Source organism: Ascaphus truei, chromosome 2, assembly GCF_040206685.1.
Source record: "Ascaphus truei isolate aAscTru1 chromosome 2, aAscTru1.hap1, whole genome shotgun sequence".
NCBI lineage: Eukaryota > Metazoa > Chordata > Amphibia > Anura > Ascaphidae > Ascaphus > Ascaphus truei.
Genome location: NC_134484.1, coordinates 346,214,679 through 346,236,149, shown reverse-complemented (window position 1 = coordinate 346,236,149; position 21,471 = coordinate 346,214,679). Strand labels below are relative to the sequence as shown.

The window sequence follows — 21,471 nt, the reverse complement described above, 5'->3', positions numbered from 1 at the left end:
GTTTGTACTCAAGAATTTGAGATTAAAGAGGTTTCATTTTTTTTTTTAATTACAGGATTGAAGCAGGGGGTCTTTGAACTGCGTTAATTTCAGCTCCGGGGACCCCTCGCTTCAAGAGACACTTACCTCCGTAGATGGGTGCCAGTGTCTATGCAGGCAGGGAAATAGTGTGCCTAACATAATGGCAACGTTTAAATGTCATACGGGCCAATAGGAAGCCATGATATCATCCGGTGCGGCTAATAATACTACTACTAACAATAATAATAAAGGGCCTGCATCTGCACAATGCAGAATTATGAGGCTGCAATAATCCAGTCATACCCCCACCAGCTCACCAATAGTAGACATCCTGTGCCGAGGTAGATGGGGCAGCTGGGGCCCACAGCATAATATTTTCTACTCCTGACATTGAAGTCTTGCATTCATCATGCACGCAAACCATGTTTTGACCATAACCAGAAGCGATCGTCCTTTCTCCAGGCAGTGGCTCCCCTACAGCGCTCGTTGGAGATTCGCGAGACGGCTCTGGATCCGGACCACCCAAGCGTGGCCCAGTCGCTGCACCAGCTGGCAGGGGTCTATATGCAGTCGAAGAAGTTTGGAAATGCTGAGCAGCTGTACAAGCAGGCTCTGGAAATCAGCGAAAACGCCTACGGGGGCGAACACCTGAGAGTGGCGCGGGAACTGGATGCACTGGCCGTGCTGTATCAGAAACAAAACAAGTAAGCAAGTGCCCGGAGTTATCAGCGTTATCATCCGGCCTGGAGAAGAGGGTCCACGTCATTGAAACAATGTTGCTGTTCGCATATTTCTTTATAACGGGGGTGGGCAACTCCAGTCCTCAAGGGCTACCAACAGGTCAGGTTTTTTTAGGATATCCCTGCTTCAGCAGAGGTGACTCAAAGACTGAGCCACTGATTGAGCACCTGTGCTGAAGCAGGCATATCTTGAAAAGCTGACCTTTTGGTGGGCGTTGAGGACTGGAGTTGGCCGGCCCTGCTTTAGGAGAACAAATTCAATATATCAGCTAGATACCACTTTGCTAAACGCTTAAAAGAAAGGAGAATAAGGGACTAGCATTCCCAAAATATTGAGTCGCATATTTCCAAACAATATTCAGATATGCATTGTATTCGGTGTCATCGGTTTTCTTACATTATACCAAAGTAGTTCAAATGTACTAAATGGTATGGGGAAAATGTTACTCCTTCGGTCTGTCTTTGTCTTCCTTCATTGGAGTACTTACACTAGACTGTGACTCTTATTAATGAAGTCAGTCATCGTTTGAAGTATTCTTTCATATATTTGTCATAATGTTAGGCAGTGATTGCCGCCCGGTCTAGGACCTTTGGTCGCGGCTGTCTTGCAGCAACCAAATGGCCACCGACGCTTCACCGCGATTCACCCCTCCGCCAGCCACTCCGCAGCTAAGGTAATTGCCTTGCCCTTAAACCCCTGACCCTAAGCCCTTACCCTAAAACCCACGGATCTAAGCCCTTACCCTAAAAATCCCGACCATAAGCCCTTACCCTAAAACCCCCGACCTATAGCCCATAACCTAAAAAACCCTGACCCTAAGCCCATAACCTAAAAACCCCCGACCCTAAGCCCATACCCTGAAACACTCGACCCTAAGCCCTTGCCCAAAAAAGTCCTGACCCTAAGCCCTTACCATAAAACCCCCGACCCTAAGTCCCTACCCTAAAACCCCCAACCCCAAGTCCTTTCCCTAAAACCCCCGACCCTAAGTCCTTACCCTAAATCACCTTAAATGAACCCCCTACCCTAAGCGCTAAACCCCTTAAATTAACCTCCTGCCCTAAAAAGTAATAAAACGTACCTTCGATGCGGCGGGTGGTGGGGATTTCAGCGGCGGATTGGCTGGATCAGAGGGTGCATCTGTGGCGAGAAGGTGGCGGCCATTTGATCGCGGCGAAACGGCCGCAGCCAAATATTCCATTCTGTTGCTGCCTGCACTCCAGAATCTCACAAGCAAAGTTGAGCTGAGTTCTGATGTTGTTCTCTGTGCTGCCAGGCGGGGCAGTAACTCATTGCAGTGCAGCTCAGTGACGGATGCATCACATTGATTAGTTTGCAGGGGTCTTCGCCTTTTTGTGTAATGAGAGCAGAGATGGGCGGAACTGTCAAAATCCGTTTCCTGGAATTTCCCGAGCTTTCCACTCAAAATCCGTTCTGCGGCGTAAAATCCCTAGACAGATTGTTCCAGTTTCAATCCGTGCAGATGAATCCAAAACCGCCATTGGATACAATGCGGGCGGATTTTTAAGAATCCAATCCGTGGTTCCGCGATCCGTTGGCGGATTTTTGTATAAACTGCAGTTTATTAATCCACCATGTGGATTGTCGGTGTGGGAGAGGCAGGAGAGAGGGGCTCAGTGTGGGAGAGGCATGAGAGAGGGGCTCAGTGTGGGAGAGGCGGGAGAGAGGGGCTTGGTGTGGGAGAGGCAGGAGAGAGGGGCTCAGTGTGGGAGAGGCAGGAGAGAGGGGCTCAGTGTGGGAGAGGCAGGAGAGAGGGGCTCAGTGTGGGAGAGGCAGGAGAGAGGGGCTCAGTGTGGGAGAGGCAGGAGAGAGGGGCTCAGTGTGGGAGAGGCAGGAGAGAGGGGCTCAGTGTGGGAGAGGCAGGAGAGAGGGGCTCAGTGTGGGAGAGGCAGGAGAGAGGGGCTCAGTGTGGGAGAGGCAGGAGAGAGGGGCTCAGTGTGGGAGAGGCCAGAGAGAGGGGCTCAGTGTGGGAGAGGCAAGAGAGAGGGGCTCAGTGTGGGAGAAGCAGGCGAGAGGGGCTCAGTGTGGGAGAGGCAGGAGAGAGGGGCTCAGTGTGGGAGAGGCAGGAGAGAGGGGCTCAGTGTGGGAGAGGCAGGAGAGAGGGGCTCAGTGTGGGAGAGGCAGGAGAGAGGGGCTCAGTGTGGGAGAAGCAGGCGAGAGGGGCTCAGTGTGGGAGAGGCAGGAGAGAGGGGCTCGGTGTGGGAGAGGCAGGAGAGGGGCCCAGTGTGGGAGAGGCAGGAGAGAGGGGCTCAGTGTGGGAGAGGCAGGAGAGAGGGGCTCGGTGTGGGAGAGGCAGGAGAGGGGCTCAGTGTGGGAGAGGCAGGAGAGAGGGGCTCAGTGTGGGAGAGGCAGGAGAGAGGGGCTCAGTGTGGGAGAGGCAGGAGAGGGGCTCAGTGTGGGAGAGGCAGGAGAGGGGCTCAGTGTGGGAGAGGCAGGAGAGAGGGGCTTGGTGTGGGAGAGGCAGGAGAGAGGGGCTCAGCATCGGAGAGGCAGGAGAGAGGGGCTTGGTGTGGGAGAGGCAGGAGAGAGGGGCTTAGTGTGGGAGAGGCAGGAGAGAGGGGCTCGGTGTGGGAGAGGCAGGAGAGGGGCTCAGTGTGGGAGAGGCAGGAGAGAGGGGCTCAGCATCGGAGAGGCAGGAGAGAGGGGCTTAGTGGGAGAGGCAGGAGAAAGGGGCCCAGTGTGGGAGAGGCAGGAGAAAGGGGCTCGGTGTGGGAGAGGCAGGAGAGAGGGGCTTGGTGTGGGAGAGGCAGGAGAGAGGGGCTTAGTGGGAGAGGCAGGAGAGAGGGGCTCGGTGTGGGAGAGGCAGGAGAGAGGGGCTTGGTGTGGGAGAGGCAGGAGAGAGGGGCTTAGTGGGAGAGGCAGGAGAGAGGGGCTCAGTGTGGGAGAGGCAGGAGAGAGGGGCTTAGTGGGAGAGGCAGGAGAGAGGGGCTCAGTGTGGGAGAGGCAGGAGAGAGGGGCTCGGTGTGGGAGAGGCAGGAGAGAGGGGCTTGGTGTGGGAGAGGCAGGAGAGAGGGGCTTAGTGGGAGAGGCAGGAGAGAGGGGCTCAGTGTGGGAGAGGCAGGAGAGAGGGGCTTAGTGGGAGAGGCAGGAGAGAGGGGCTTAGTGGGAGAGGCAGGAGAGAGGGGCTTAGTGGGAGAGGCAGGAGAGAGGGGCTCAGTGTGGGAGAGGCAGGAGAGAGGGGCTCGGTGTGGGAGAGGCAGGAGAGGGGCTCAGTGTGGGAGAGGCAGGAGAGGGGCTTAGTGGGAGAGGCAGGAGAGAGGGGCTCAGTGTGGGAGAGGCAGGAGAGGGGCTCAGTGTGGGAGAGGCAGGAGAGGGGCTCTGTGTGGGAGAGGCAGGAGAGAGGGGCTTGGTGTGGGAGAGGCAGGAGAGAGGGACTTGGTGTGGGAGAGGCAGGAGAGAGGGGCTCGGTGTGGGAGAGGCAGGAGAGAGGGGCTCAGTGTGGGAGAGGCAGGAGAGAGGGGCTTAGTGTGGGAGAGGCAGGCGAGAGGGGCTCGGTGTGGGAGAGGCAGGAGAGAGGGGCTCGGTGTGGGAGAGGCAGGAGAGAGGGGCTCAGTGTGGGAGAGGCAGGAGAGGGGCTCGGTGTGGGAGAGGCAGGATAGGGGCTCAGTGTGGGAGAGGCAGGAGAGGGGCTCAGTGTGGGAGAGGCAGGAGAGGGGCTCAGTGTGGGAGAGGCAGGAGAGGGGCTCGGTGTGGGAGAGGCAGGAGAGGGGCTCAGTGTGGGAGAGGCAGGATAGGGGCTCAGTGTGGGAGAGGCAGGAGAGGGGCCCAGTGTGGGAGAGGCAGGATAGGGGCTCAGTGTGGGAGAGGCAGGAGAGGGGCTCGGTGTGGGAGAGGCAGGAGAGGGGCTCAGTGTGGGAGAGGCAGGATAGGGGCTCAGTGTAAGAGAGGCAGGAGAGGGGCTCAGTGTGGGAGAGGCAGGAGAGGGGCTCAGTGTGGGAGAGGCAGGAGAGGGGCTCAGTGTGGGAGAGGCAGGAGAGGGGCTCAGTGTGGGAGAGGCAGGAGAGGGGCTCAGTGTGGGAGAGGCAGGAGACGGGCTCAGTGTGGGAGGGGCAGGAGAGAGAGACTCAGTGTGGGAGAGGCAGGAGACGGGCTCAGTGTGGGAGGGGCAGGAGAGAGAGACTCAGTGTGGGAGAGGCAGGAGAGGGGTTCAGTGTGGGAGAGGCAGGAGAGGGGCTCAGTGTGGGAGGGGCAGGAGAGAGAGACTCAGTGTGGGAGAGGCAGGAGAGGGGCTCAGTGTGGGAGAGGCAGGAGAGGGGCTCAGTGTGGGAGAGGCAGGAGAGGGGCTCAGTGTGGGAGAGGCAGGAGAGGGGCTCAGTGTGGGAGAGGCAGGAGAGAGGGGCTTAGTGTGGGAGAGGCAGGAGAGAGGGGCAGTGTGGGAGAGGCAGGAGAGAGGGGCTTAGTGTGGGAGAGGCAGGAGAGAGGGGCTTAGTGTGGGAGAGGCAGGAGAGAGGGGCTCGGTGTGGGAGAGGCAGGAGAGAGGGGCTCGGTGTAACGACAGCCGGACGCAGAAGTTGGACCTGGTCCAATTTCCAGTACCGGCCAGGCCCCCCACAGCCACTGGGGCCCTGGTGCACTACAGCTACTCTGGCATCCGGTGAGCTACCGGTTGCTCGCAATCGACATGTTGGAGATCGCTGGTTTAGATGTTGAAGAAATAATACATACTTTTTTTTTAACTTTTTGCAATAGGTATGAACAAGCAGAACAGCTGAGGAAAAGGTCATTAAAAATTCGACAGAAAGCTGCCAGGAGGAAAGGGAGCATGGTAATGCGAAAGCTGCCAGTCAGGTTACATTATTTTAGTGGTTATAAGAAATATAAATAACCAGGCATGTTTTAGCATGAAAACTTTTTGTATGGGTATAGTTTCTATATAAAGTGTTTTTTCCATTTGGCAAACTAAATTCCACCACAATCTATGATGGGCTATCCCAAAAAGTAGACTATAGGCTCCCCGGAGCAGGGACTCATTGTGAATGCAAAATTCTATGCACAACACTGTGTATAGTGTCAAAGCTATATAAGAAAAAATATTCATCTAAAGTGAAGACCTTTTTTGGGGGTCAGGCTGGTCACTTTACATTACAGAACATGATGTCAGTGTTAATGTGTATTGCCTTCTTATTCTTCAGTATGGGTTTGCGCTGTTACGTCGCCGTGCGCTCCTCCTGGAAGAACTCACACTGGGCAAAGACACTCCTGACAATGCTCGGACACTGAACGAACTTGGAGTTCTGTACTATTTGCAGAATAACCTTGAGTAGGTATTGTTGGTTAGAAATAAATTCATCTTCGGTGTTGGAGGGGTTAGGTGTCAAGTGTGGTTGTCCTCTTTCAGCATTGAAGGGGTTAAAGGTGGAAATTTAAAGAACAGCTTTTGTTGATTTCGCCTTCCAACAAACCGTTGTATTCTGGGTACAGTAAAGTTGTGACTTTTTTTTTATGATCTACAGTAGCACTTACGTTATGGCATATTTTTTTTTTTATGGTTGCCACCATGAGGGCGTGAGATTTTGGGGGGGGGAGGGAGGAGGGGGCGTGGCGGTTACAGAAGCCCCGCACTTCCCCGAAGGCATTTAAATTAAAAGTAACTTCACTTACCTGTGTGTTGGGCAACCCGGCGTGAAATGACGCAGCGGGGTCACGTGATGTCACATGACCCCACGGCGTCATTTGACGCTGGAGCTGAGTCTGGGGAAGGGTGGGGGGGGTCACAAGAAGAGGAATAGTTTGCGCACCCCTGCTATAGAGAACAGATCTTCACACATGATGATATACACAAGTGAAAATGGATATTGACAAAGCAGCGTGTATGGACATATAAAAGTTTGAGAGAGGCAAATTCTGCTTCACACCAAAGTTTTCAGTAAATTAATTAGAAACTAAACTGTAGACTTGAATGTGAACTTGAATAGAAAGGGCACATATATACAGTAGTTGTGTAGTAGAAACTGATGTTAAAGATGCAATCCATAGTACGCTACGCCTTTAAACAAACCTTTGGCTCACCAGCAGAGGTGCATTACATTCTTCTGAGTATTTATTGGGGTGGACACACTTAATAGATTTATTCTGTATAGTATTTAGTTCAAACTTCATATACCAAGTGACAGTAAAACACAAATGCACCACAGTTTGACTGTTTACTAAGATGTTTATATAAATAGATAGAACAGTGCATGAGCCCAGAGGGAAATGTACTGTGTTGCTGTTGCAATAAAATAAGATCTTGCTTCTAAAAGTTGTTTTCCCCATGGTTGCGTGTGTAGGACAGCAGAAATGTTTCTGAAACGTTCCCTGGAAATGAGAGAGCGAGTCCAGGGTCCAGAGCATCCCGACTGTGCCCAGTCCCTGAACAACCTGGCTGCATTGTACAATGAGAAGAAGCACTATGACAAGGCAGAGGAACTGTATGAGAGGGCATTAGACATCCGCAGGAGAGCTCTGTCTCCTGACCATCCATCCCTGGCCTACACAGTCAAGCATCTTGCTGTGTTGTACAAAAGAAAAGTATGCACACAGCGGATTTATTCCCCTGGGAAGCATGCCGAGTTGTTTTTCAGAAATGGCCAATGCAGATCATGTTACACTCATTTGCTAGATTGGTGAACTGTCAATTTGGCCACAGATGTGTCCTACAGATCCAACTTTGTTGTCCCCGTGGTGCTAATGTTGTGATATAGAACTTGGTAGGGTGTGTTATCTGCCGGAGCAGTGTCACCCACTGCATCTGTATTTGCTGCATTCTAAAGCCATGGTTGCTTTAAAGCTGCACAACTTTTTACCATACAAAGTCTGGGGAAACAGTCCGGCCAGTGGATTAGCCGAACCCCCGCAGGCTAATAGAAAGCCGCAGCACCATCAGGAGTTGTGCAAGCTTTCTATTGGGCAGACATTTTTTATTTGATTTGGGGAAGTGTTAAGTAACTTGGAAACAGCGGGTGTGGGAGATTTGCTGCTTGAAGGAACCCAGAGAATGCAAGTAGAGGCCCCATCTTAATGGGGGCAGATTAACCATTTCGCTGCTGGAGATGCCTGCAAAGAATTGTATTGCAATTTGTTGCAGGCCTCCTGGCAGCAAACATGCAATAGCGGTTTCCCTGGAAATAACACGGGACACACCTGTACAATTAGGGCACTCTAGGGCTGGTTCTATAAAGTCTGAAGCGGTGCTGCCGGCCCAAAACACCCATTGACTTGACTAGGAATATATATATTTATTCAAGTCAATGGGTGTTTTGGGCCGATAGCACCGCTTCAAACTTTATAGAACCAACCCTAGAGTGTCCTAGACACTGGTTATAGAACCAACCCTAGAGTGTCCTAGACACTGGTTATAGAACCATCCCTAGAGTGTCCTAGACACTGGTTATAGAACCATCCCTAGAGTGTCCTAGACACTGGTTATAGAACCAACCCTAGAGTGTCCTAGACACTGGTTATAGAACCATCCCTAGAGTGTCCTAGACACTGGTTATAGAACCATCCCTAGAGTGTCCTAGACACTGGTTATAGAACCATCCCTAGAGTGTCCTAGACACTGGTTATAGAACCATCCCTAGAGTGTCCTAGACACTGGTTATAGAACCAACCCTAGAGTGTCCTAGACACTGGTTATAGAACCATCCCTAGAGTGTCCTAGACACTGGTTATAGAACCATCCCTAGAGTGTCCTAGACACTGGTTATAGAACCATCCCTAGAGTGTCCTAGACACTGGTTATAGAACCATCCCTAGAGTGTCCTAGACACTGGTTATAGAACCATCCCTAGAGTGTCCTAGACACTGGTTATAGAACCAACCCTAAAGTGTCCTAGACACTGGTTATAGAACCATCCCTAGAGTGTCCTAGACACTGGTTATAGAACCATCCCTAGAGTGTCCTAGACACTGGTTATAGAACCATCACTAGAGTGTCCTAGACACTGGTTATAGAACCATCCCTAGAGTGTCCTAGACACTGGTTATAGAACCATCCCTAGAGTGTCCTAGACACTGGTTATAGAACCATCCCTAGAGTGTCCTAGACACTGGTTATAGAACCAACCCTAGAGTGTCCTAGACACTGGTTATAGAACCATCCCTAGAGTGTCCTAGACACTGGTTATAGAACCATCCCTAGAGTGTCCTAGACACTGGTTATAGAACCATCCCTAGAGTGTCCTAGACACTGGTTATAGAACCATCCCTAGAGTGTCCTAGACACTGGTTATAGAACCAACCCTAGAGTGTCCTAGACACTGGTTATAGAACCATCCCTAGAGTGTCCTAGACACTGGTTATAGAACCATCCCTAGAGTGTCCTAGACACTGGTTATAGAACCATCCCTAGAGTGTCCTAGACACTGGTTATAGAACCATCCCTAGAGTGTCCTAGACACTGGTTATAGAACCATCCCTAGAGTGTCCTAGACACTGGTTATAGAACCAACCCTAGAGTGTCCTAGACACTGGTTATAGAACCATCCCTAGAGTGTCCTAGACACTGGTTATAGAACCATCCCTAGAGTGTCCTAGACACTGGTTATAGAACCATCCCTAGAGTGTCCTAGACACTGGTTATAGAACCATCCCTAGAGTGTATACACACACACAAATATTACCAGATGGCGGTCCAGTAAGGAGAGACAGCACACACGGGATATGTTTCAAACTGATGTATTGAACACGTAAAACCAACCCTGACGAAGGTCCCGTTTGCAGGAACCGAAACGTTGGTTTTTCGTGTTCAATACATCACTTTGAAACATATCCCGTGTGTGCTGTCTCTCCTTACTGGACCGCCATCTGGTAATATTTGTCTTTATTATCGTCTGTGGGACTAGCATCTGGAGTTTTTTCGGTATATGTGTGTGCCAGCTGCTGTGACAAATGATATATATATATATATATATATATATGCAAATATAACTGTATGCTCATCTGCATGTCTTAGGCAGGTCTGCAACCCCGCCTTTCCCCATTATCACCCAGCATACAGCACTTCCACTGCAGCAAGGGATTCTGGGAAATGACATGCAAATGAGCACACAGTGTCACTTTTTGCCTCAATAACCATTTTTAACATGGTTCCCTATAGGCTTAAGCTTGCTGCATGGTCACAGCTTCGAGCACAGCCAGGGTTAAGGTGCATACCCAGAAAACCACCCACAGACAGCTGTTTCGACCTTGATGGGTCTCATCAGTGTGGGGTTGATTTTACTGGGAATGCAAGAGAGGCTATGGGATAGGCTAAACCATAATACTGAGTTAAGTTATGGTGAGTAAAAAAAGTGACAAAAACCCTCATATATATATATATATCATGATACTGAGTTAAGTTATGGTGCCTAAGACATGCAGATGAGCATACAGTTGTATTTGCACACACACACATATATATATATATATATATATATGCAAATACAACTGTATGCTCATCTGCATGTCTTAGGCAGGTCTGCAACCCCGCCTTTCACTGATGAGACCCATCAAGGTCGAAACAGCTGTCTGTGGGTGGTTTTCTGGGTATGCACCTTAACCTGGCTGTGCTCAAAGCTGTGGCCATGCAGCAAGCTTAAGCCTATAGGGAACCATGTTAAAAATGGTTTTTGAGGCAAAAAGTGACACTGTGCTCATTTGCATGTCATTTCCCAGAATCCCTTGCTGCAGTGGAAGTGCTGTATGCTGGGTGATAATGGGGAAAGGCGGGGTTGCAGACCTGCCTAAGACATGCAGATGAGCATACAGTTGTATTTGCATATTTGCTTTCCTGTGGAGGGTTTTTGTCACTTTTTTTACTCACCATAACTTAACTCAGTATTATGGTATAGCCTATCCCATAGCCTCTTATGCATATCCAGTTAAAATCAACCCCACACTGATGAGACCCATCAAGGTCGAAACAGCTGTCTGTGGGTGGTTTTCTGGGTATGCACCTTAACCCTGGCTGTGCTCAAAGCTGTGACCATGCAGCAAGCTTAAGCCTATAGGGAACCATGTTAAAAATGGTTATTGAGGCAAAAAGTGACACTGTGTGCTCATTTGCATGTCATTTCCCAGAATCCCTTGCTGCAGTGGAAGTGCTGTATGCTGGGTGATAATGGGGAAAGGCGGGGTTGCATACCTGCCTAAGACATGCAGATGAGCATACAGTTATATTTGCATATTTGCTTTCCTGTGGAGGGTTTTTGTCACTTTTTTTACTCGCCATAACTTAACTCAGTATTATATATATATATATATATATACAGTGTTCGACAAACCTATACATTTGCTCGCCCCGGGCGAGTGGATTTAACCCCCGGGCGAGTAAATATTGGCCCAAGCAGCACACGTTTGGTACTAGGTGGCGAGTAGATTTCTTTGTGTGGCGAGTAGATTTTTTGGTGATTTGTCAACCACTGTATATATATATATATATATATATATATATATATACATATATATTATATATACATACATACATACATACATACATACATACATACATACAGTGGTCGACAAATCACCAAAAAATCTAGTCGCCGAACAAAAAAATCTACTCGCCACCTAGTACCACACGTATGCTGCTTGGGCCAATAGGAGCTCGCCACGATGTTAAATCCACTCGCCCAGGGCGTGCAAATGGATTATTACTGCGGTGTGCTGTCTTTTGTCATCAGGATCCCACTGGTTACTACAATATATATATATATATATATATATAGATATATATCCCCATCCATGTACATAGCGCTTTACAGCAGTAATACACGTGACACAATGATATAACACATAACGGGAATAAGCACTTAAAAGTAACATTAGGAAAAGGAATCGTTTTTTTGCCGGATCACAATGCAATCGGCTGTTTCAGAGCTTATAGAATCAGCCCCATAATGGCTACTGTACTGCTGCAATAAATAGCTGCCAAGACCAAGATTTTTTTCAAATGTATTTATGAAGATGTTTTACAAGGACAAAATACACTGAGCATTACCTCTCGTTTTCAAGTCGGTCCAGAGCATAGATAGCACTGCGACTGCAGGAATCTTTGCCATGAGTTCCCCATTTACATTTACCTCTTTTTAACTGAATAGAACTTCAATGCAGATATAGATGTATGAAATTGAATTTACTTCACAGATTTTATCCGTTCCCTAATTATGCGTTGCTTATTTCTTTTCTTTAGGGGAAGCTCGACAAGGCGGTGCCTCTGTATGAGCTGGCTGTGGAGATTCGGCAGAAGTCCTTCGGTCCGAAGCACCCTAGCGTCGCCACTGCTTTGGTGAACCTCGCTGTGCTGTACTGTCAAATGGTACATTTCTTTTTCCACAACATATGCTGCACATGCAGTAGAGTTATTCTTTCATTTCCTAGCGTGATCAGTTGTTTTTATTTAGCGTATCTGGAGTGAAAACGACTCATTAGAGGCTCCTCCAACAGTAAGTAGCTGAACCAATACAAAATGGTATCAGCCATAGTTATGAAGCGGTGCTTTGCCATAAGGCACATTCTGATGCCGGCCCATGTCTGTGACGTAATGGCGCAACCAACGGGACCTAAAAACGTAGGTCATGGGATAATTAGTCTTTACAAAGACTCCGCCAGCTGGGATAGTACCTTGGTCCACTGACTGCAAGGGAACCCTGGCTACAACAAAATGGCGGCCAAAAATAGTGCCACCAAACAGGGTCTCCAATGGGGTACTAAAGAACTTTACTCTTATCTGCTGGGGTACTCACCCGTTACCGGGAACCACACACACTCTCCAGAAGAGCTGTGCTCTGTATAAAAATAGCACCCATTGGTTTCTGGGAGCAATGAGGCCACAGAGTTCCCAGAACCCACCAAAACACAACACTTTAGAAATTAAATGAATGTGGTGGGTAGCAACACAGAGCTTTTAAAGTAACAGTATGAAGAGTACAATACATAAAAGGGTTGACATACAGACAGCTGCAGTAAAATAAAGGGAAGGATAACAAAATCCTAACACCACAGGTAGTAGACACACTGAGTTGGGTGCCTCCAGGTAGGCGTGATAGGTCTGTGGGGACGGAAAGGAGTGCTTGGAGCAGGATCTTGGCTGCAGGGGTGACAGGCAGGTCTGGAGGACCAGGCAGGGATATTCAAAGGTTAGACTTGTAATAGCCGCAACATGTCCCGCAAACAAGGATACTGGCAGCATGCAAGGGTGTGGGGGTGTGTGTGTAAATCTAGCTATCTATCCCAACAAACTGGGCAAAAACCCACTGCCCCCCCCCCCCCCCCCCGCCCAAGTCAGTCACCCCCTCCAAAACACTAACCTCACGACACTTACCTGCGGCAGGGTCCGACGGCGTGGTACGGCCTTCTCTGTCTACTCCCCTGCAAAACCATCTTTTCCCCCTGCAGCTCCAGTTAAAATGGCTTTCCATGGCAACGGGACGCGAAGACGTCACGCAGCATCGCGTAGCGTCCCATTGCCATGGCAACGCGGCGTCATTTGACGTCGCGTGCCCATTTTACCTGGAGCTGCTGGGGGAAAAGATGAATTTGCAGAAGAAGACCAGGAGATGCCACCGCAGGTAAGCAGTCGACAGCGGCCACAATGCAGTCACCACGGGCGACCGCATTGAGAAATGTGAAAAAAATCAGGTGTATTGTAATAAACGTTTCGGTTCCTATATAAGACAAGTCTCTCTCTCTCTCTCTCTTTCTTTTTATCTCTCTTTCTCTCTTTCTTTTTCTCTCTCTTTCTTTTTCTCTCTTTCTCGGATGTGTCTTGGCTCCACCCCTGACCCTCCAAGGGCTCTTACTGGCCAATTTGGACTGGGAGGGATTTTTAACAGCACCCAAAGGAAAAGCTGCATTGCATCAGGCCTCCCAAAGGGATGCTGAACAGCAGGGATGCACAGGCCCCTTTAGACAAAGGGCTGTAAATGCATAGGGCAAGCGCCAAAGGAAACAGGAGGAGTGGGGGTAAGGAGAAGAGGGGTTGGGTCGGATACATTCATCCAAACTCTGATAACACCACACCATGACACTGCTTAGGAAATATGGCATTATATGTTTAATTCTGCCTGGTTTACCTGTATAAATTGCTCTGTGATTTTTTTCTAAGTGATGAAAGATGATGTCCAGGTTACACACTTCATCCTTGGTAAAGTTCCATACATTGTTCCGTTGTGAGACCCTCTATAGCTCTGATAGTAACAGACATTCAAAATGTGCTTTTCTTTGCTATGAACAGAAAAAACAAGTTGAAGCATTACCACTGTATGAGCGCGCAATGAAGATTTACGAAGACAGTTTGGGTCGCATGCACCCGAGAGTCGGAGAAACACTCAAAAATTTAGCTGTCCTCAGGTAAGGATAGCAGCCATTTTAATGTTTGAGATGCACTATGTGAAACTTGCTGAATTCTGAAAACATGCCAATGTTTTAACCGTTGAAATTCACTGGAGTTCAATAGTTCTTTTCATTCACTTGGTCTTTGTACTTAAATTAAGAACTCAGTGTTTGTATACTACAGACATAGCGGAAACGTTGGCCTTACTGGAGAAATGGTTAGCCTCACAAGAACCATAGTATAAACATTGGAGCGTCCGAATTGTTTCACCCAATCTTCAAAGGCAGACCGTTTCGATATATATAATATATATATATTGTACAAAAAAAACAAAAGGCGCAAATCAGAGACACAGGTGCATGGATATACAACACCTGAAGGATAAATACGTGAACAAGCCTATATTCTCGTGGAATTCGAATATAGGACTTGTTCACGTATTTATCCTTCAGGTGTTGTATATCCATGCACCTGTGTCTCTGATTTGTGTTTTTTTGTACTTTGTATTTTCTTTGGGGTGGTGTACACCCATTACATTGTGGCAGCACTCATAGACATCATTGCAACACTATTTTAAATCAGTTTTGCGCACCTTATACTTTTTCTTCTTAGATATATATACTTTTTTCAACCTCATCTACTATGTAACTAAATGTGTGTGTGTGTGTGTGTGTGTATATGTATATGTGTGTGTGTGTATAAAGAAACATGGCCGGTGCACAGAAGAGCCGTGGAGGCCCACCAAAGGGTCTGAGGAAGGGAGGGACAGATGGGGATGGCAGTCAGAAAAGGGGAAGGCCCTTGTTGCCTGTAGAGAGTGAACTGTAGGGTTGCTTGCAGGGGAGTCGGCCCCCTTGACAGGCCGGGCCCGAGACAGCAGCCCCGGCTGTCCCCCCAGGTCGCCGGCCCTGATTCCATTCACGTGAGTGCACCACTTTGTGAACGTAATATTAGACAAACATACTTCATTAAGTCCTTTTGCTGCTTGGAGCCAGAAACACTTTGGTTTGCAATGTTGCTGGTCCCTTGCAGTAAAAAAAATTCAAGGAAAGGTTTTGACAAGTAAAATATTACATTTCCAGTAAAAATAGAGGGCAGAATTCTGATACGTTCAAACATTAAAGCAAACTTTTGTTATTTTTAATGCTTATTTATTCCCCAGTTATGCTCTGCTCACCCAGTCTGTCTCTATTTATTTATTTTTTGCTCATATCTTCTAGGACATTTAGGAGTGTATATAATAGCGAATTCATACAAATTAACAGTTTAAAGAGTGAACATCACACGCTATGTACTAAGGCAGTGATTTTCAACAGGCGTTCCAAGGAACCGTGGATTTCCCGGGCATCCCTAAAGGGTTCCCTGCAATTTTTAGGTTATTTGAAAATTATACCAAATACAGAAGAATTTACAATGCATCTGATCTCAAACGCAATATTAGAGAGGGTTGGGGTTCCCTACAATGCATCTGATCTCAGGCGCACTATTAGAGAGGGTTGGGGTTCCCTACAATGCATCTGATCTCAGACGCGCTATTAGAGAGAGTTGGGGGTTCCTTACAATGCATCTTACGCTCTCTCTCCCTCTTGCCATCGCTCCTCTCACACGCCCTCTCCCACTTTCTCTTCTACACACATAATTGTTCTGGTGTGTGCGAGAAACATCCCTGCAGTGATAACCACAGAGAGCACCCTCGCTCTTACCTGGCGGCCTGCGGTGCTGCACCGATCCGAAGCTCCCCCCTCCTGTCAACCGGAAGTTGAATGCAACTTCCCTCGCCAACAGAAGGAGGGAGAGGAAGGATCGCAGTGTCCGGGCGGCTGCCACTGCTGAGCTTGGGAGCCGCCGGGTCACTGCTGTGCAGGGTGCCACCGCTTTGCTGGGCCTGGGAGAGTTGTCCCAGCTCTCCCCCCCTGGCAGCCGCGGAACCCCGGTTGAAAATCTCTGCCCTATTAACTTTTTCTCCTCCTTTCAACAGGTACGAAGAGGGGGACTTTGAAAAGGCTGCAGAACTTTATAAAAGAGCCATGGACATCAAAGAAGCTGAAACGTCTGTATTGGGAGCAAAAGCTCCTTCAGGACATACTTCTAGTGGAGGAGACACCTACAGTCTTAGAAATACATTACCAGCCAGTGCATTCCCTGAGTAAGGAGGTAGGCCAAACGTGTATTGTAGCAGGTAGGCCAAACGTGTATTGTAGCAGGTAGGCCAAACTGCTTTAGATATCTAGATAAATCGGACACAAGTCCTACGTTTTAGATGCTTCAGTGTTGTATTGGAGAAGGAGTGGGGAGAGAAGACTCCCAAACCAATGTTGGTCTATGGTTATCAGTTACTGTTTAACCTTTAAATGTACCTTTTTCCACGAGTAATACAATCACCGCTTCATAGTCATGCAAAGTGCAACCTCCCTGAAACCTCGCTAGAGAAGTCGAAAGCTGATTGTTAAGGCTGCGGTCCCAGTGACTGCTACAGCGTACACCTCGGCGTGCACTGTGCGTATAAGCACCGCCCCTCAATGGGGCTGGGCCCAGTACTCACCTTCACGCTGAAGGTGCAGCCGCACCGTACTGCAAGGTTTTTTAAACTCAATGAAATTGAGTTTAGAACTTGCGACGGAGGCGTGGCCACGCCCCCGCCGGCGGTTCACCCAATGCGGGCGAACCCGCCGCGTGAGGTCATGGCCACGCCCCCTCCCGTCACAATTTCCCTGAAGACCACAGATCGCGGTTAGCGCTGTGCATGCGCCTCCCCCCCGCGCCGGGCGCGCATGCCACAGTGCTGACTGGGACCGCAGCCTTAGAGTCACGCCTATTACATGCTGTTTGAGTCCAACATATCGGTTTGAGCAGAATTTGTAACTCTCCCAAGTTACTTTTAGGTCATAAAAATCATTGCTGAAAACTGCTTATTCACACATTTAGAAACAAAGTTTATTCAACTAAAATGTATGTTGTGCGTATTATGGTTTGGTATTTGGATACACAAAGCCTTTATATAAATACCATTGCATATTTATTTTGTATATTAAATATACCAGACAAATGTTTTCATATATATTTTGTAAATGGATACTTCACTTTCTATGCATTAACATGATTTGTTATTTAATAATGCAATAAAAATTATTTTCCAACTGAAGATGTTGCAATTAAATATTTGTGGTAGAAAAATATGATGTATTTGCTGTTAATATAAAGCCAGCGGTAGCACTGACCGGGATACATAAAGTATTACATAACCAGGGCTGCCGACAGATTTTCTTGGCCCAGGACTAGATTAGATACAATTTTCCTCCACAATACAACCTCCCACAGCCAAAATGCAATTACACCCATTTCACACACAATTCAATAACTCCTCCTACCCACACACAATTCAAAACCCCCTCCTCCCCCTACACAATTCAATTTACCCCCCCCCCCCCCCCTCCCCTCCCCTCCCACACAATACACACATTTTGTCATAAGATTGCACTTCTAAGATATTATTCATATCTTTGACTTTCTACCCTCATTGTCTCTTTTGAATACCTAATGAATCACTCATTATTTGATATAATACATTGATGATTCAATAGTCTTCTAGGTGCATCCACAGACTTTATAGTTGAAACAATTAATTGTATATTAACCTTGTTCAGCTGTGTGTTAACAAGACAGGAGGGGCTATATATACCTGACATCCATTCAGTCCCCACTATCCCCCTTGAGAAAGGGCACTAAGGTGCCTGAAACGCGTAGGGTTGTTATGTAGCAGTTTTTTGTTTGTCCCTATTTTCTTTTTTATGTAGTCTTTATTAAACGTTTTTATTTTTCAATTTGGTGAGCTGTTGGTGTTTTTTGGGACTTATTGCGATTCTACCTTCCAATCATCACCTTGTTTCCTGTTACTGCCTGATTGGAGTGACGCGCTGAGGATCGGAGGTTGCGTGGGTGTTGGCGGCTGTAAATTCTCCTCCGTGTTATCACGTGTCTACTGGGAGAGGAAGATTATTCCGGACGGACCGGATGCACCATCACGTGTTTCCGGCACTCGGGATCTCCGCGCCACTGATGGGAGACTGTACAGAAGATACCTAGGACGGCTGCGTCCCCTCTGCGGAGAAGACTGCGTTGGAGGAGGGCTACAGTAGGGATCCATAGAGGCGCTGACCCAGGCCTTCTATACTTCCAGGATCTCAGGTAGCGTTTTCCATTGGAACTCCTCACATACACACGCAGCTCACAGCGTCTCCCCCATCTACTTCCACCCTTTCCACACCAACGCTTTGGAATTTCCTCGCGGATTACCTCAGCAGTCCCACTCATTATTTATTTTCATATACCTTTTTTGCACCCTCTGTTTTGAGCTGTTAGTAGCTTCCAACTCATCAATACACACACACCTAACTCCCATGGACTTGCCTCTCTCCCATGCTGGGGCTCTCGCGTGCCGAAGCTGGGCGTGCTCGGAAGTCGCACTCAGCTTCTGGCGCAAGAGAGGGAGGCCCGGCGTGGGGGAGATGCCGCCCGGTGTGGGGGAGATGCCGCCTGGCGTGGGGGAGAGGCCTGCAGCTGCTGGGGAGCCAGGGGCCCAGCAGCCGAACACAGGGGTTGGGCCTGATCTCTGGCCAGCATCAACTTCCAGCGCCAGCCGGCCGGGCCCACCACAGCCGCCGGGTGCCCAGGACACTTGTCCTGGCTCTCCCCCCGTGTCGGCAGCCCGCCAAATAACCTCCACAAAACATACTGAATGAAAGCTCAGGATGTTTCACCCTCTAATGATTATGTTGGTATGTACAGTGTGTTGTCACTATGACACCAATGGACACAATTACTAAAATGAATGCATTGGCAAAGTGCCCCTGCCAACTAAGGCTTTGCCCATAGGACGCGCTAGCTTCCGCACTCCTCCTCCCCCCCGGCGTCGCGCTGGCAAAACAAACTTGTTTGTAATGCGAAGCGTCGCTCCCCGTGTAGCGCGTGCGCACTATGCACAACTCCATTGCCATCCTAGTGTTCGTAGCTCGCGCCGTAGCCTGCACTATGGACGAAGCCTGAAAGTTGGACAGAAAAATAAGTTTCATTAACATTGGGTTAACCCATCACCAGGCTTGTAAACATGTCTTATGCCCTCATTCTATAAAGTCCTGGATAAAGCCCCATTACAGTCAACGGTGGCTTCTGAGCAATCTCTCACTTTATAGAATAGAGGCCCCATAGTGTTATTAGGTCATTTATACAGAACATGTTAAACATTTGTTTCTCTTTTCTGATGTGTAAAAAGGGATGCTAATGGGCCAATTATTACTTAAATCATATCCATCTGATATTCACTAAGCAATTATATTAATACCCAGTTCAATTAGATGTTACTGACAAATCTGCTATGTATAGAAACATACAGTATACTGTACTTTGGCAGCCATTTTCTGAAGCAATGTGGAGATGCTGATGGAGGAAACAGAGTCCCTAAAGCTGTTTGCTTCAGGTAAACTTTGCGAAGTCTCCACAAGGAGGTATGAACACCTTATTCACCAAGGTCATTTTATACAAAAATAACATCTGTAACTAAGCTCATTAACATAGGGTTATCACATTTTTTCAGGACAACGTTGCATTATCTTAAAGTAACGTGACCTTATTTAAGTGTTGGCATTACTCTCACCCAGGCCTTGGGCTTGGAGAGAAGAAAGCGAGAATACCTACATTATGTAGCCAGGGATGGTTTCTGGCTACCAGTCTGCCCTTCTCCTGGCAGTAAGAGCAGGCCTGCCAGGATTAATCATGGGTTTTTCCCACCCCCAGCAGCTTCAGTGACTCACAGGGGAGGTGGGACTAGGCCTGTGTGTCCAATCGGGGACTTAGACCTGGTTCCTGCTTTTCCTGTACTTAAGAAGCTGCACATGCCAAATTCAGCAGTGCCTCTACCTTATTGAGATGCTAGTCTACCCACAACAGTTGTGCAGGGCTCTGCCAATCTGTATGCCCTCTCTTAGGGGAGTGGAAGGGAGACTATACCCCTTACTCCACCAGGGAGTAAGGAAAGAGCAAGGACTGCTTCAGGGCCCCTTGGCCTGCAGTGGAGGTCCAGGGAACATCCTGAGGGTGAAGCCCCAAGAACTGCTGTAACCAGTTTGAGCTGTGTACTGTATGCTGAACATCTGCAGTGTGTAAGAATAAAGTGTGTTCCTGTTCATCTATACCTTCCTGACTGAGACTGCAATCTATCTTGGGGAGGGAAAGGAAGTTATCCTGCAGGGATTGTCCCCACATCCCTGGGGCCTGCAAGAGATGGAGGTGCTGTCACCGTGAGTATGAATCAGTTACTACCCCAGAAGATTTCTTCAGAATTCCCTTTCAGTCTTCCCAATAAATTCCTCACCCAAAGCCTATTTACGAGAGACTCCACGTGAGTGTATTTATTCTTCACACATTTTTACCATTTTTTCTTTTTAAATGCTACACTATATTCTTTTATTTTTTCCCCTCGTCGATTTTGTTTTTTAATTTGGATTGCAGGATCAGTCTCCATTGCTGGCAGCACTTCAGATCTTGTCGGGAAAGCAAAGGGTCATAATATATTAATTATAGATTCACTATTGTTGGTCAAACTATCTAGTTTCACAAGTTTTTTTTACTGTTTACTAATCCTGCAACACAGACCAAGAAAACCAAGCGCAAATAATCACTTATATAATAAATAGTGGAGAAAAAAAACCCCATAAATGGTGATAAAAAGAAATGAATATACAATCCCTGGAGATAGTGCTGCTCCTTAATTTAGATTTAATCCAATTCTAAGGCAGAATGGCGAAACAGGATCCAGAGCGCAAATAAATCCAAGGACATGAAATGAAAAAACAAATCCCGAGGAAGCTTGAGCGAAACGCGTTGAGCGTGGCTGGTGGAGTGTACCTCGGGTGCATCAGCAGTCATTTAGAGAAGTGCTATCAGCTGATACCGAATTCCTGTATCCCTGGTTGCTGACGTCATCCGCAGAAAACGTCTGTGACGGTGGGAGAGGGAGTAGTTTGTCTCTCTGCATCTGACCCTTGGTGGTCTCAATGCCCGTTTTATTATCCCGCTTGTGTGTGTTACCTTATTTATTCTAATCTCTTAAAGCATTCTGCACGATTGTTGCTTCTCTTGTTTTATGTGGGATTCTTCCCCCCATCCTCATCTTGTTCTGATGAATGACTGACGAGGGTGCCTAGATGGTTTAACGAGTTGGTCACTTGATAACCACACGAATTTCTCACGACACGAGTGAAATACCTACCAATCACACATTTTTTCAACATTTTCTCCATACTTTACTAATCCTGGGACTACAGGAATCCATATTCAGCCATGTCCCTTGACGGCCCATCTTCAACGCTGATTTAGAATAAATCCTTAATGAGTTGTAA

The 21,471-nt window shown here is 47.9% G+C and overlaps 1 protein-coding gene across 2 annotated transcripts in view; it reads left to right on the top strand.

Annotated features, from left to right (window-relative positions):
- The window catches only part of NPHP3 (nephrocystin 3), a 71,996-nt gene extending 54,788 nt beyond the window's left edge, over positions 1-17,208 (top strand). For both annotated transcript variants that reach the window (XM_075586783.1, XM_075586784.1), the window contains exons 22-28: positions 484-725; positions 5,473-5,548; positions 5,916-6,043; positions 7,053-7,293; positions 11,936-12,061; positions 13,979-14,094; positions 16,056-17,208. In XM_075586783.1, the coding sequence (XP_075442898.1) occupies positions 484-725; positions 5,473-5,548; positions 5,916-6,043; positions 7,053-7,293; positions 11,936-12,061; positions 13,979-14,094; positions 16,056-16,227 (1,101 nt within the window). In that variant the 3' untranslated portion in view covers positions 16,228-17,208. The remainder of the gene's footprint in view (positions 1-483; positions 726-5,472; positions 5,549-5,915; positions 6,044-7,052; positions 7,294-11,935; positions 12,062-13,978; positions 14,095-16,055) is intronic.
- Positions 17,209-21,471: the final 4,263 nt, after the last annotated feature.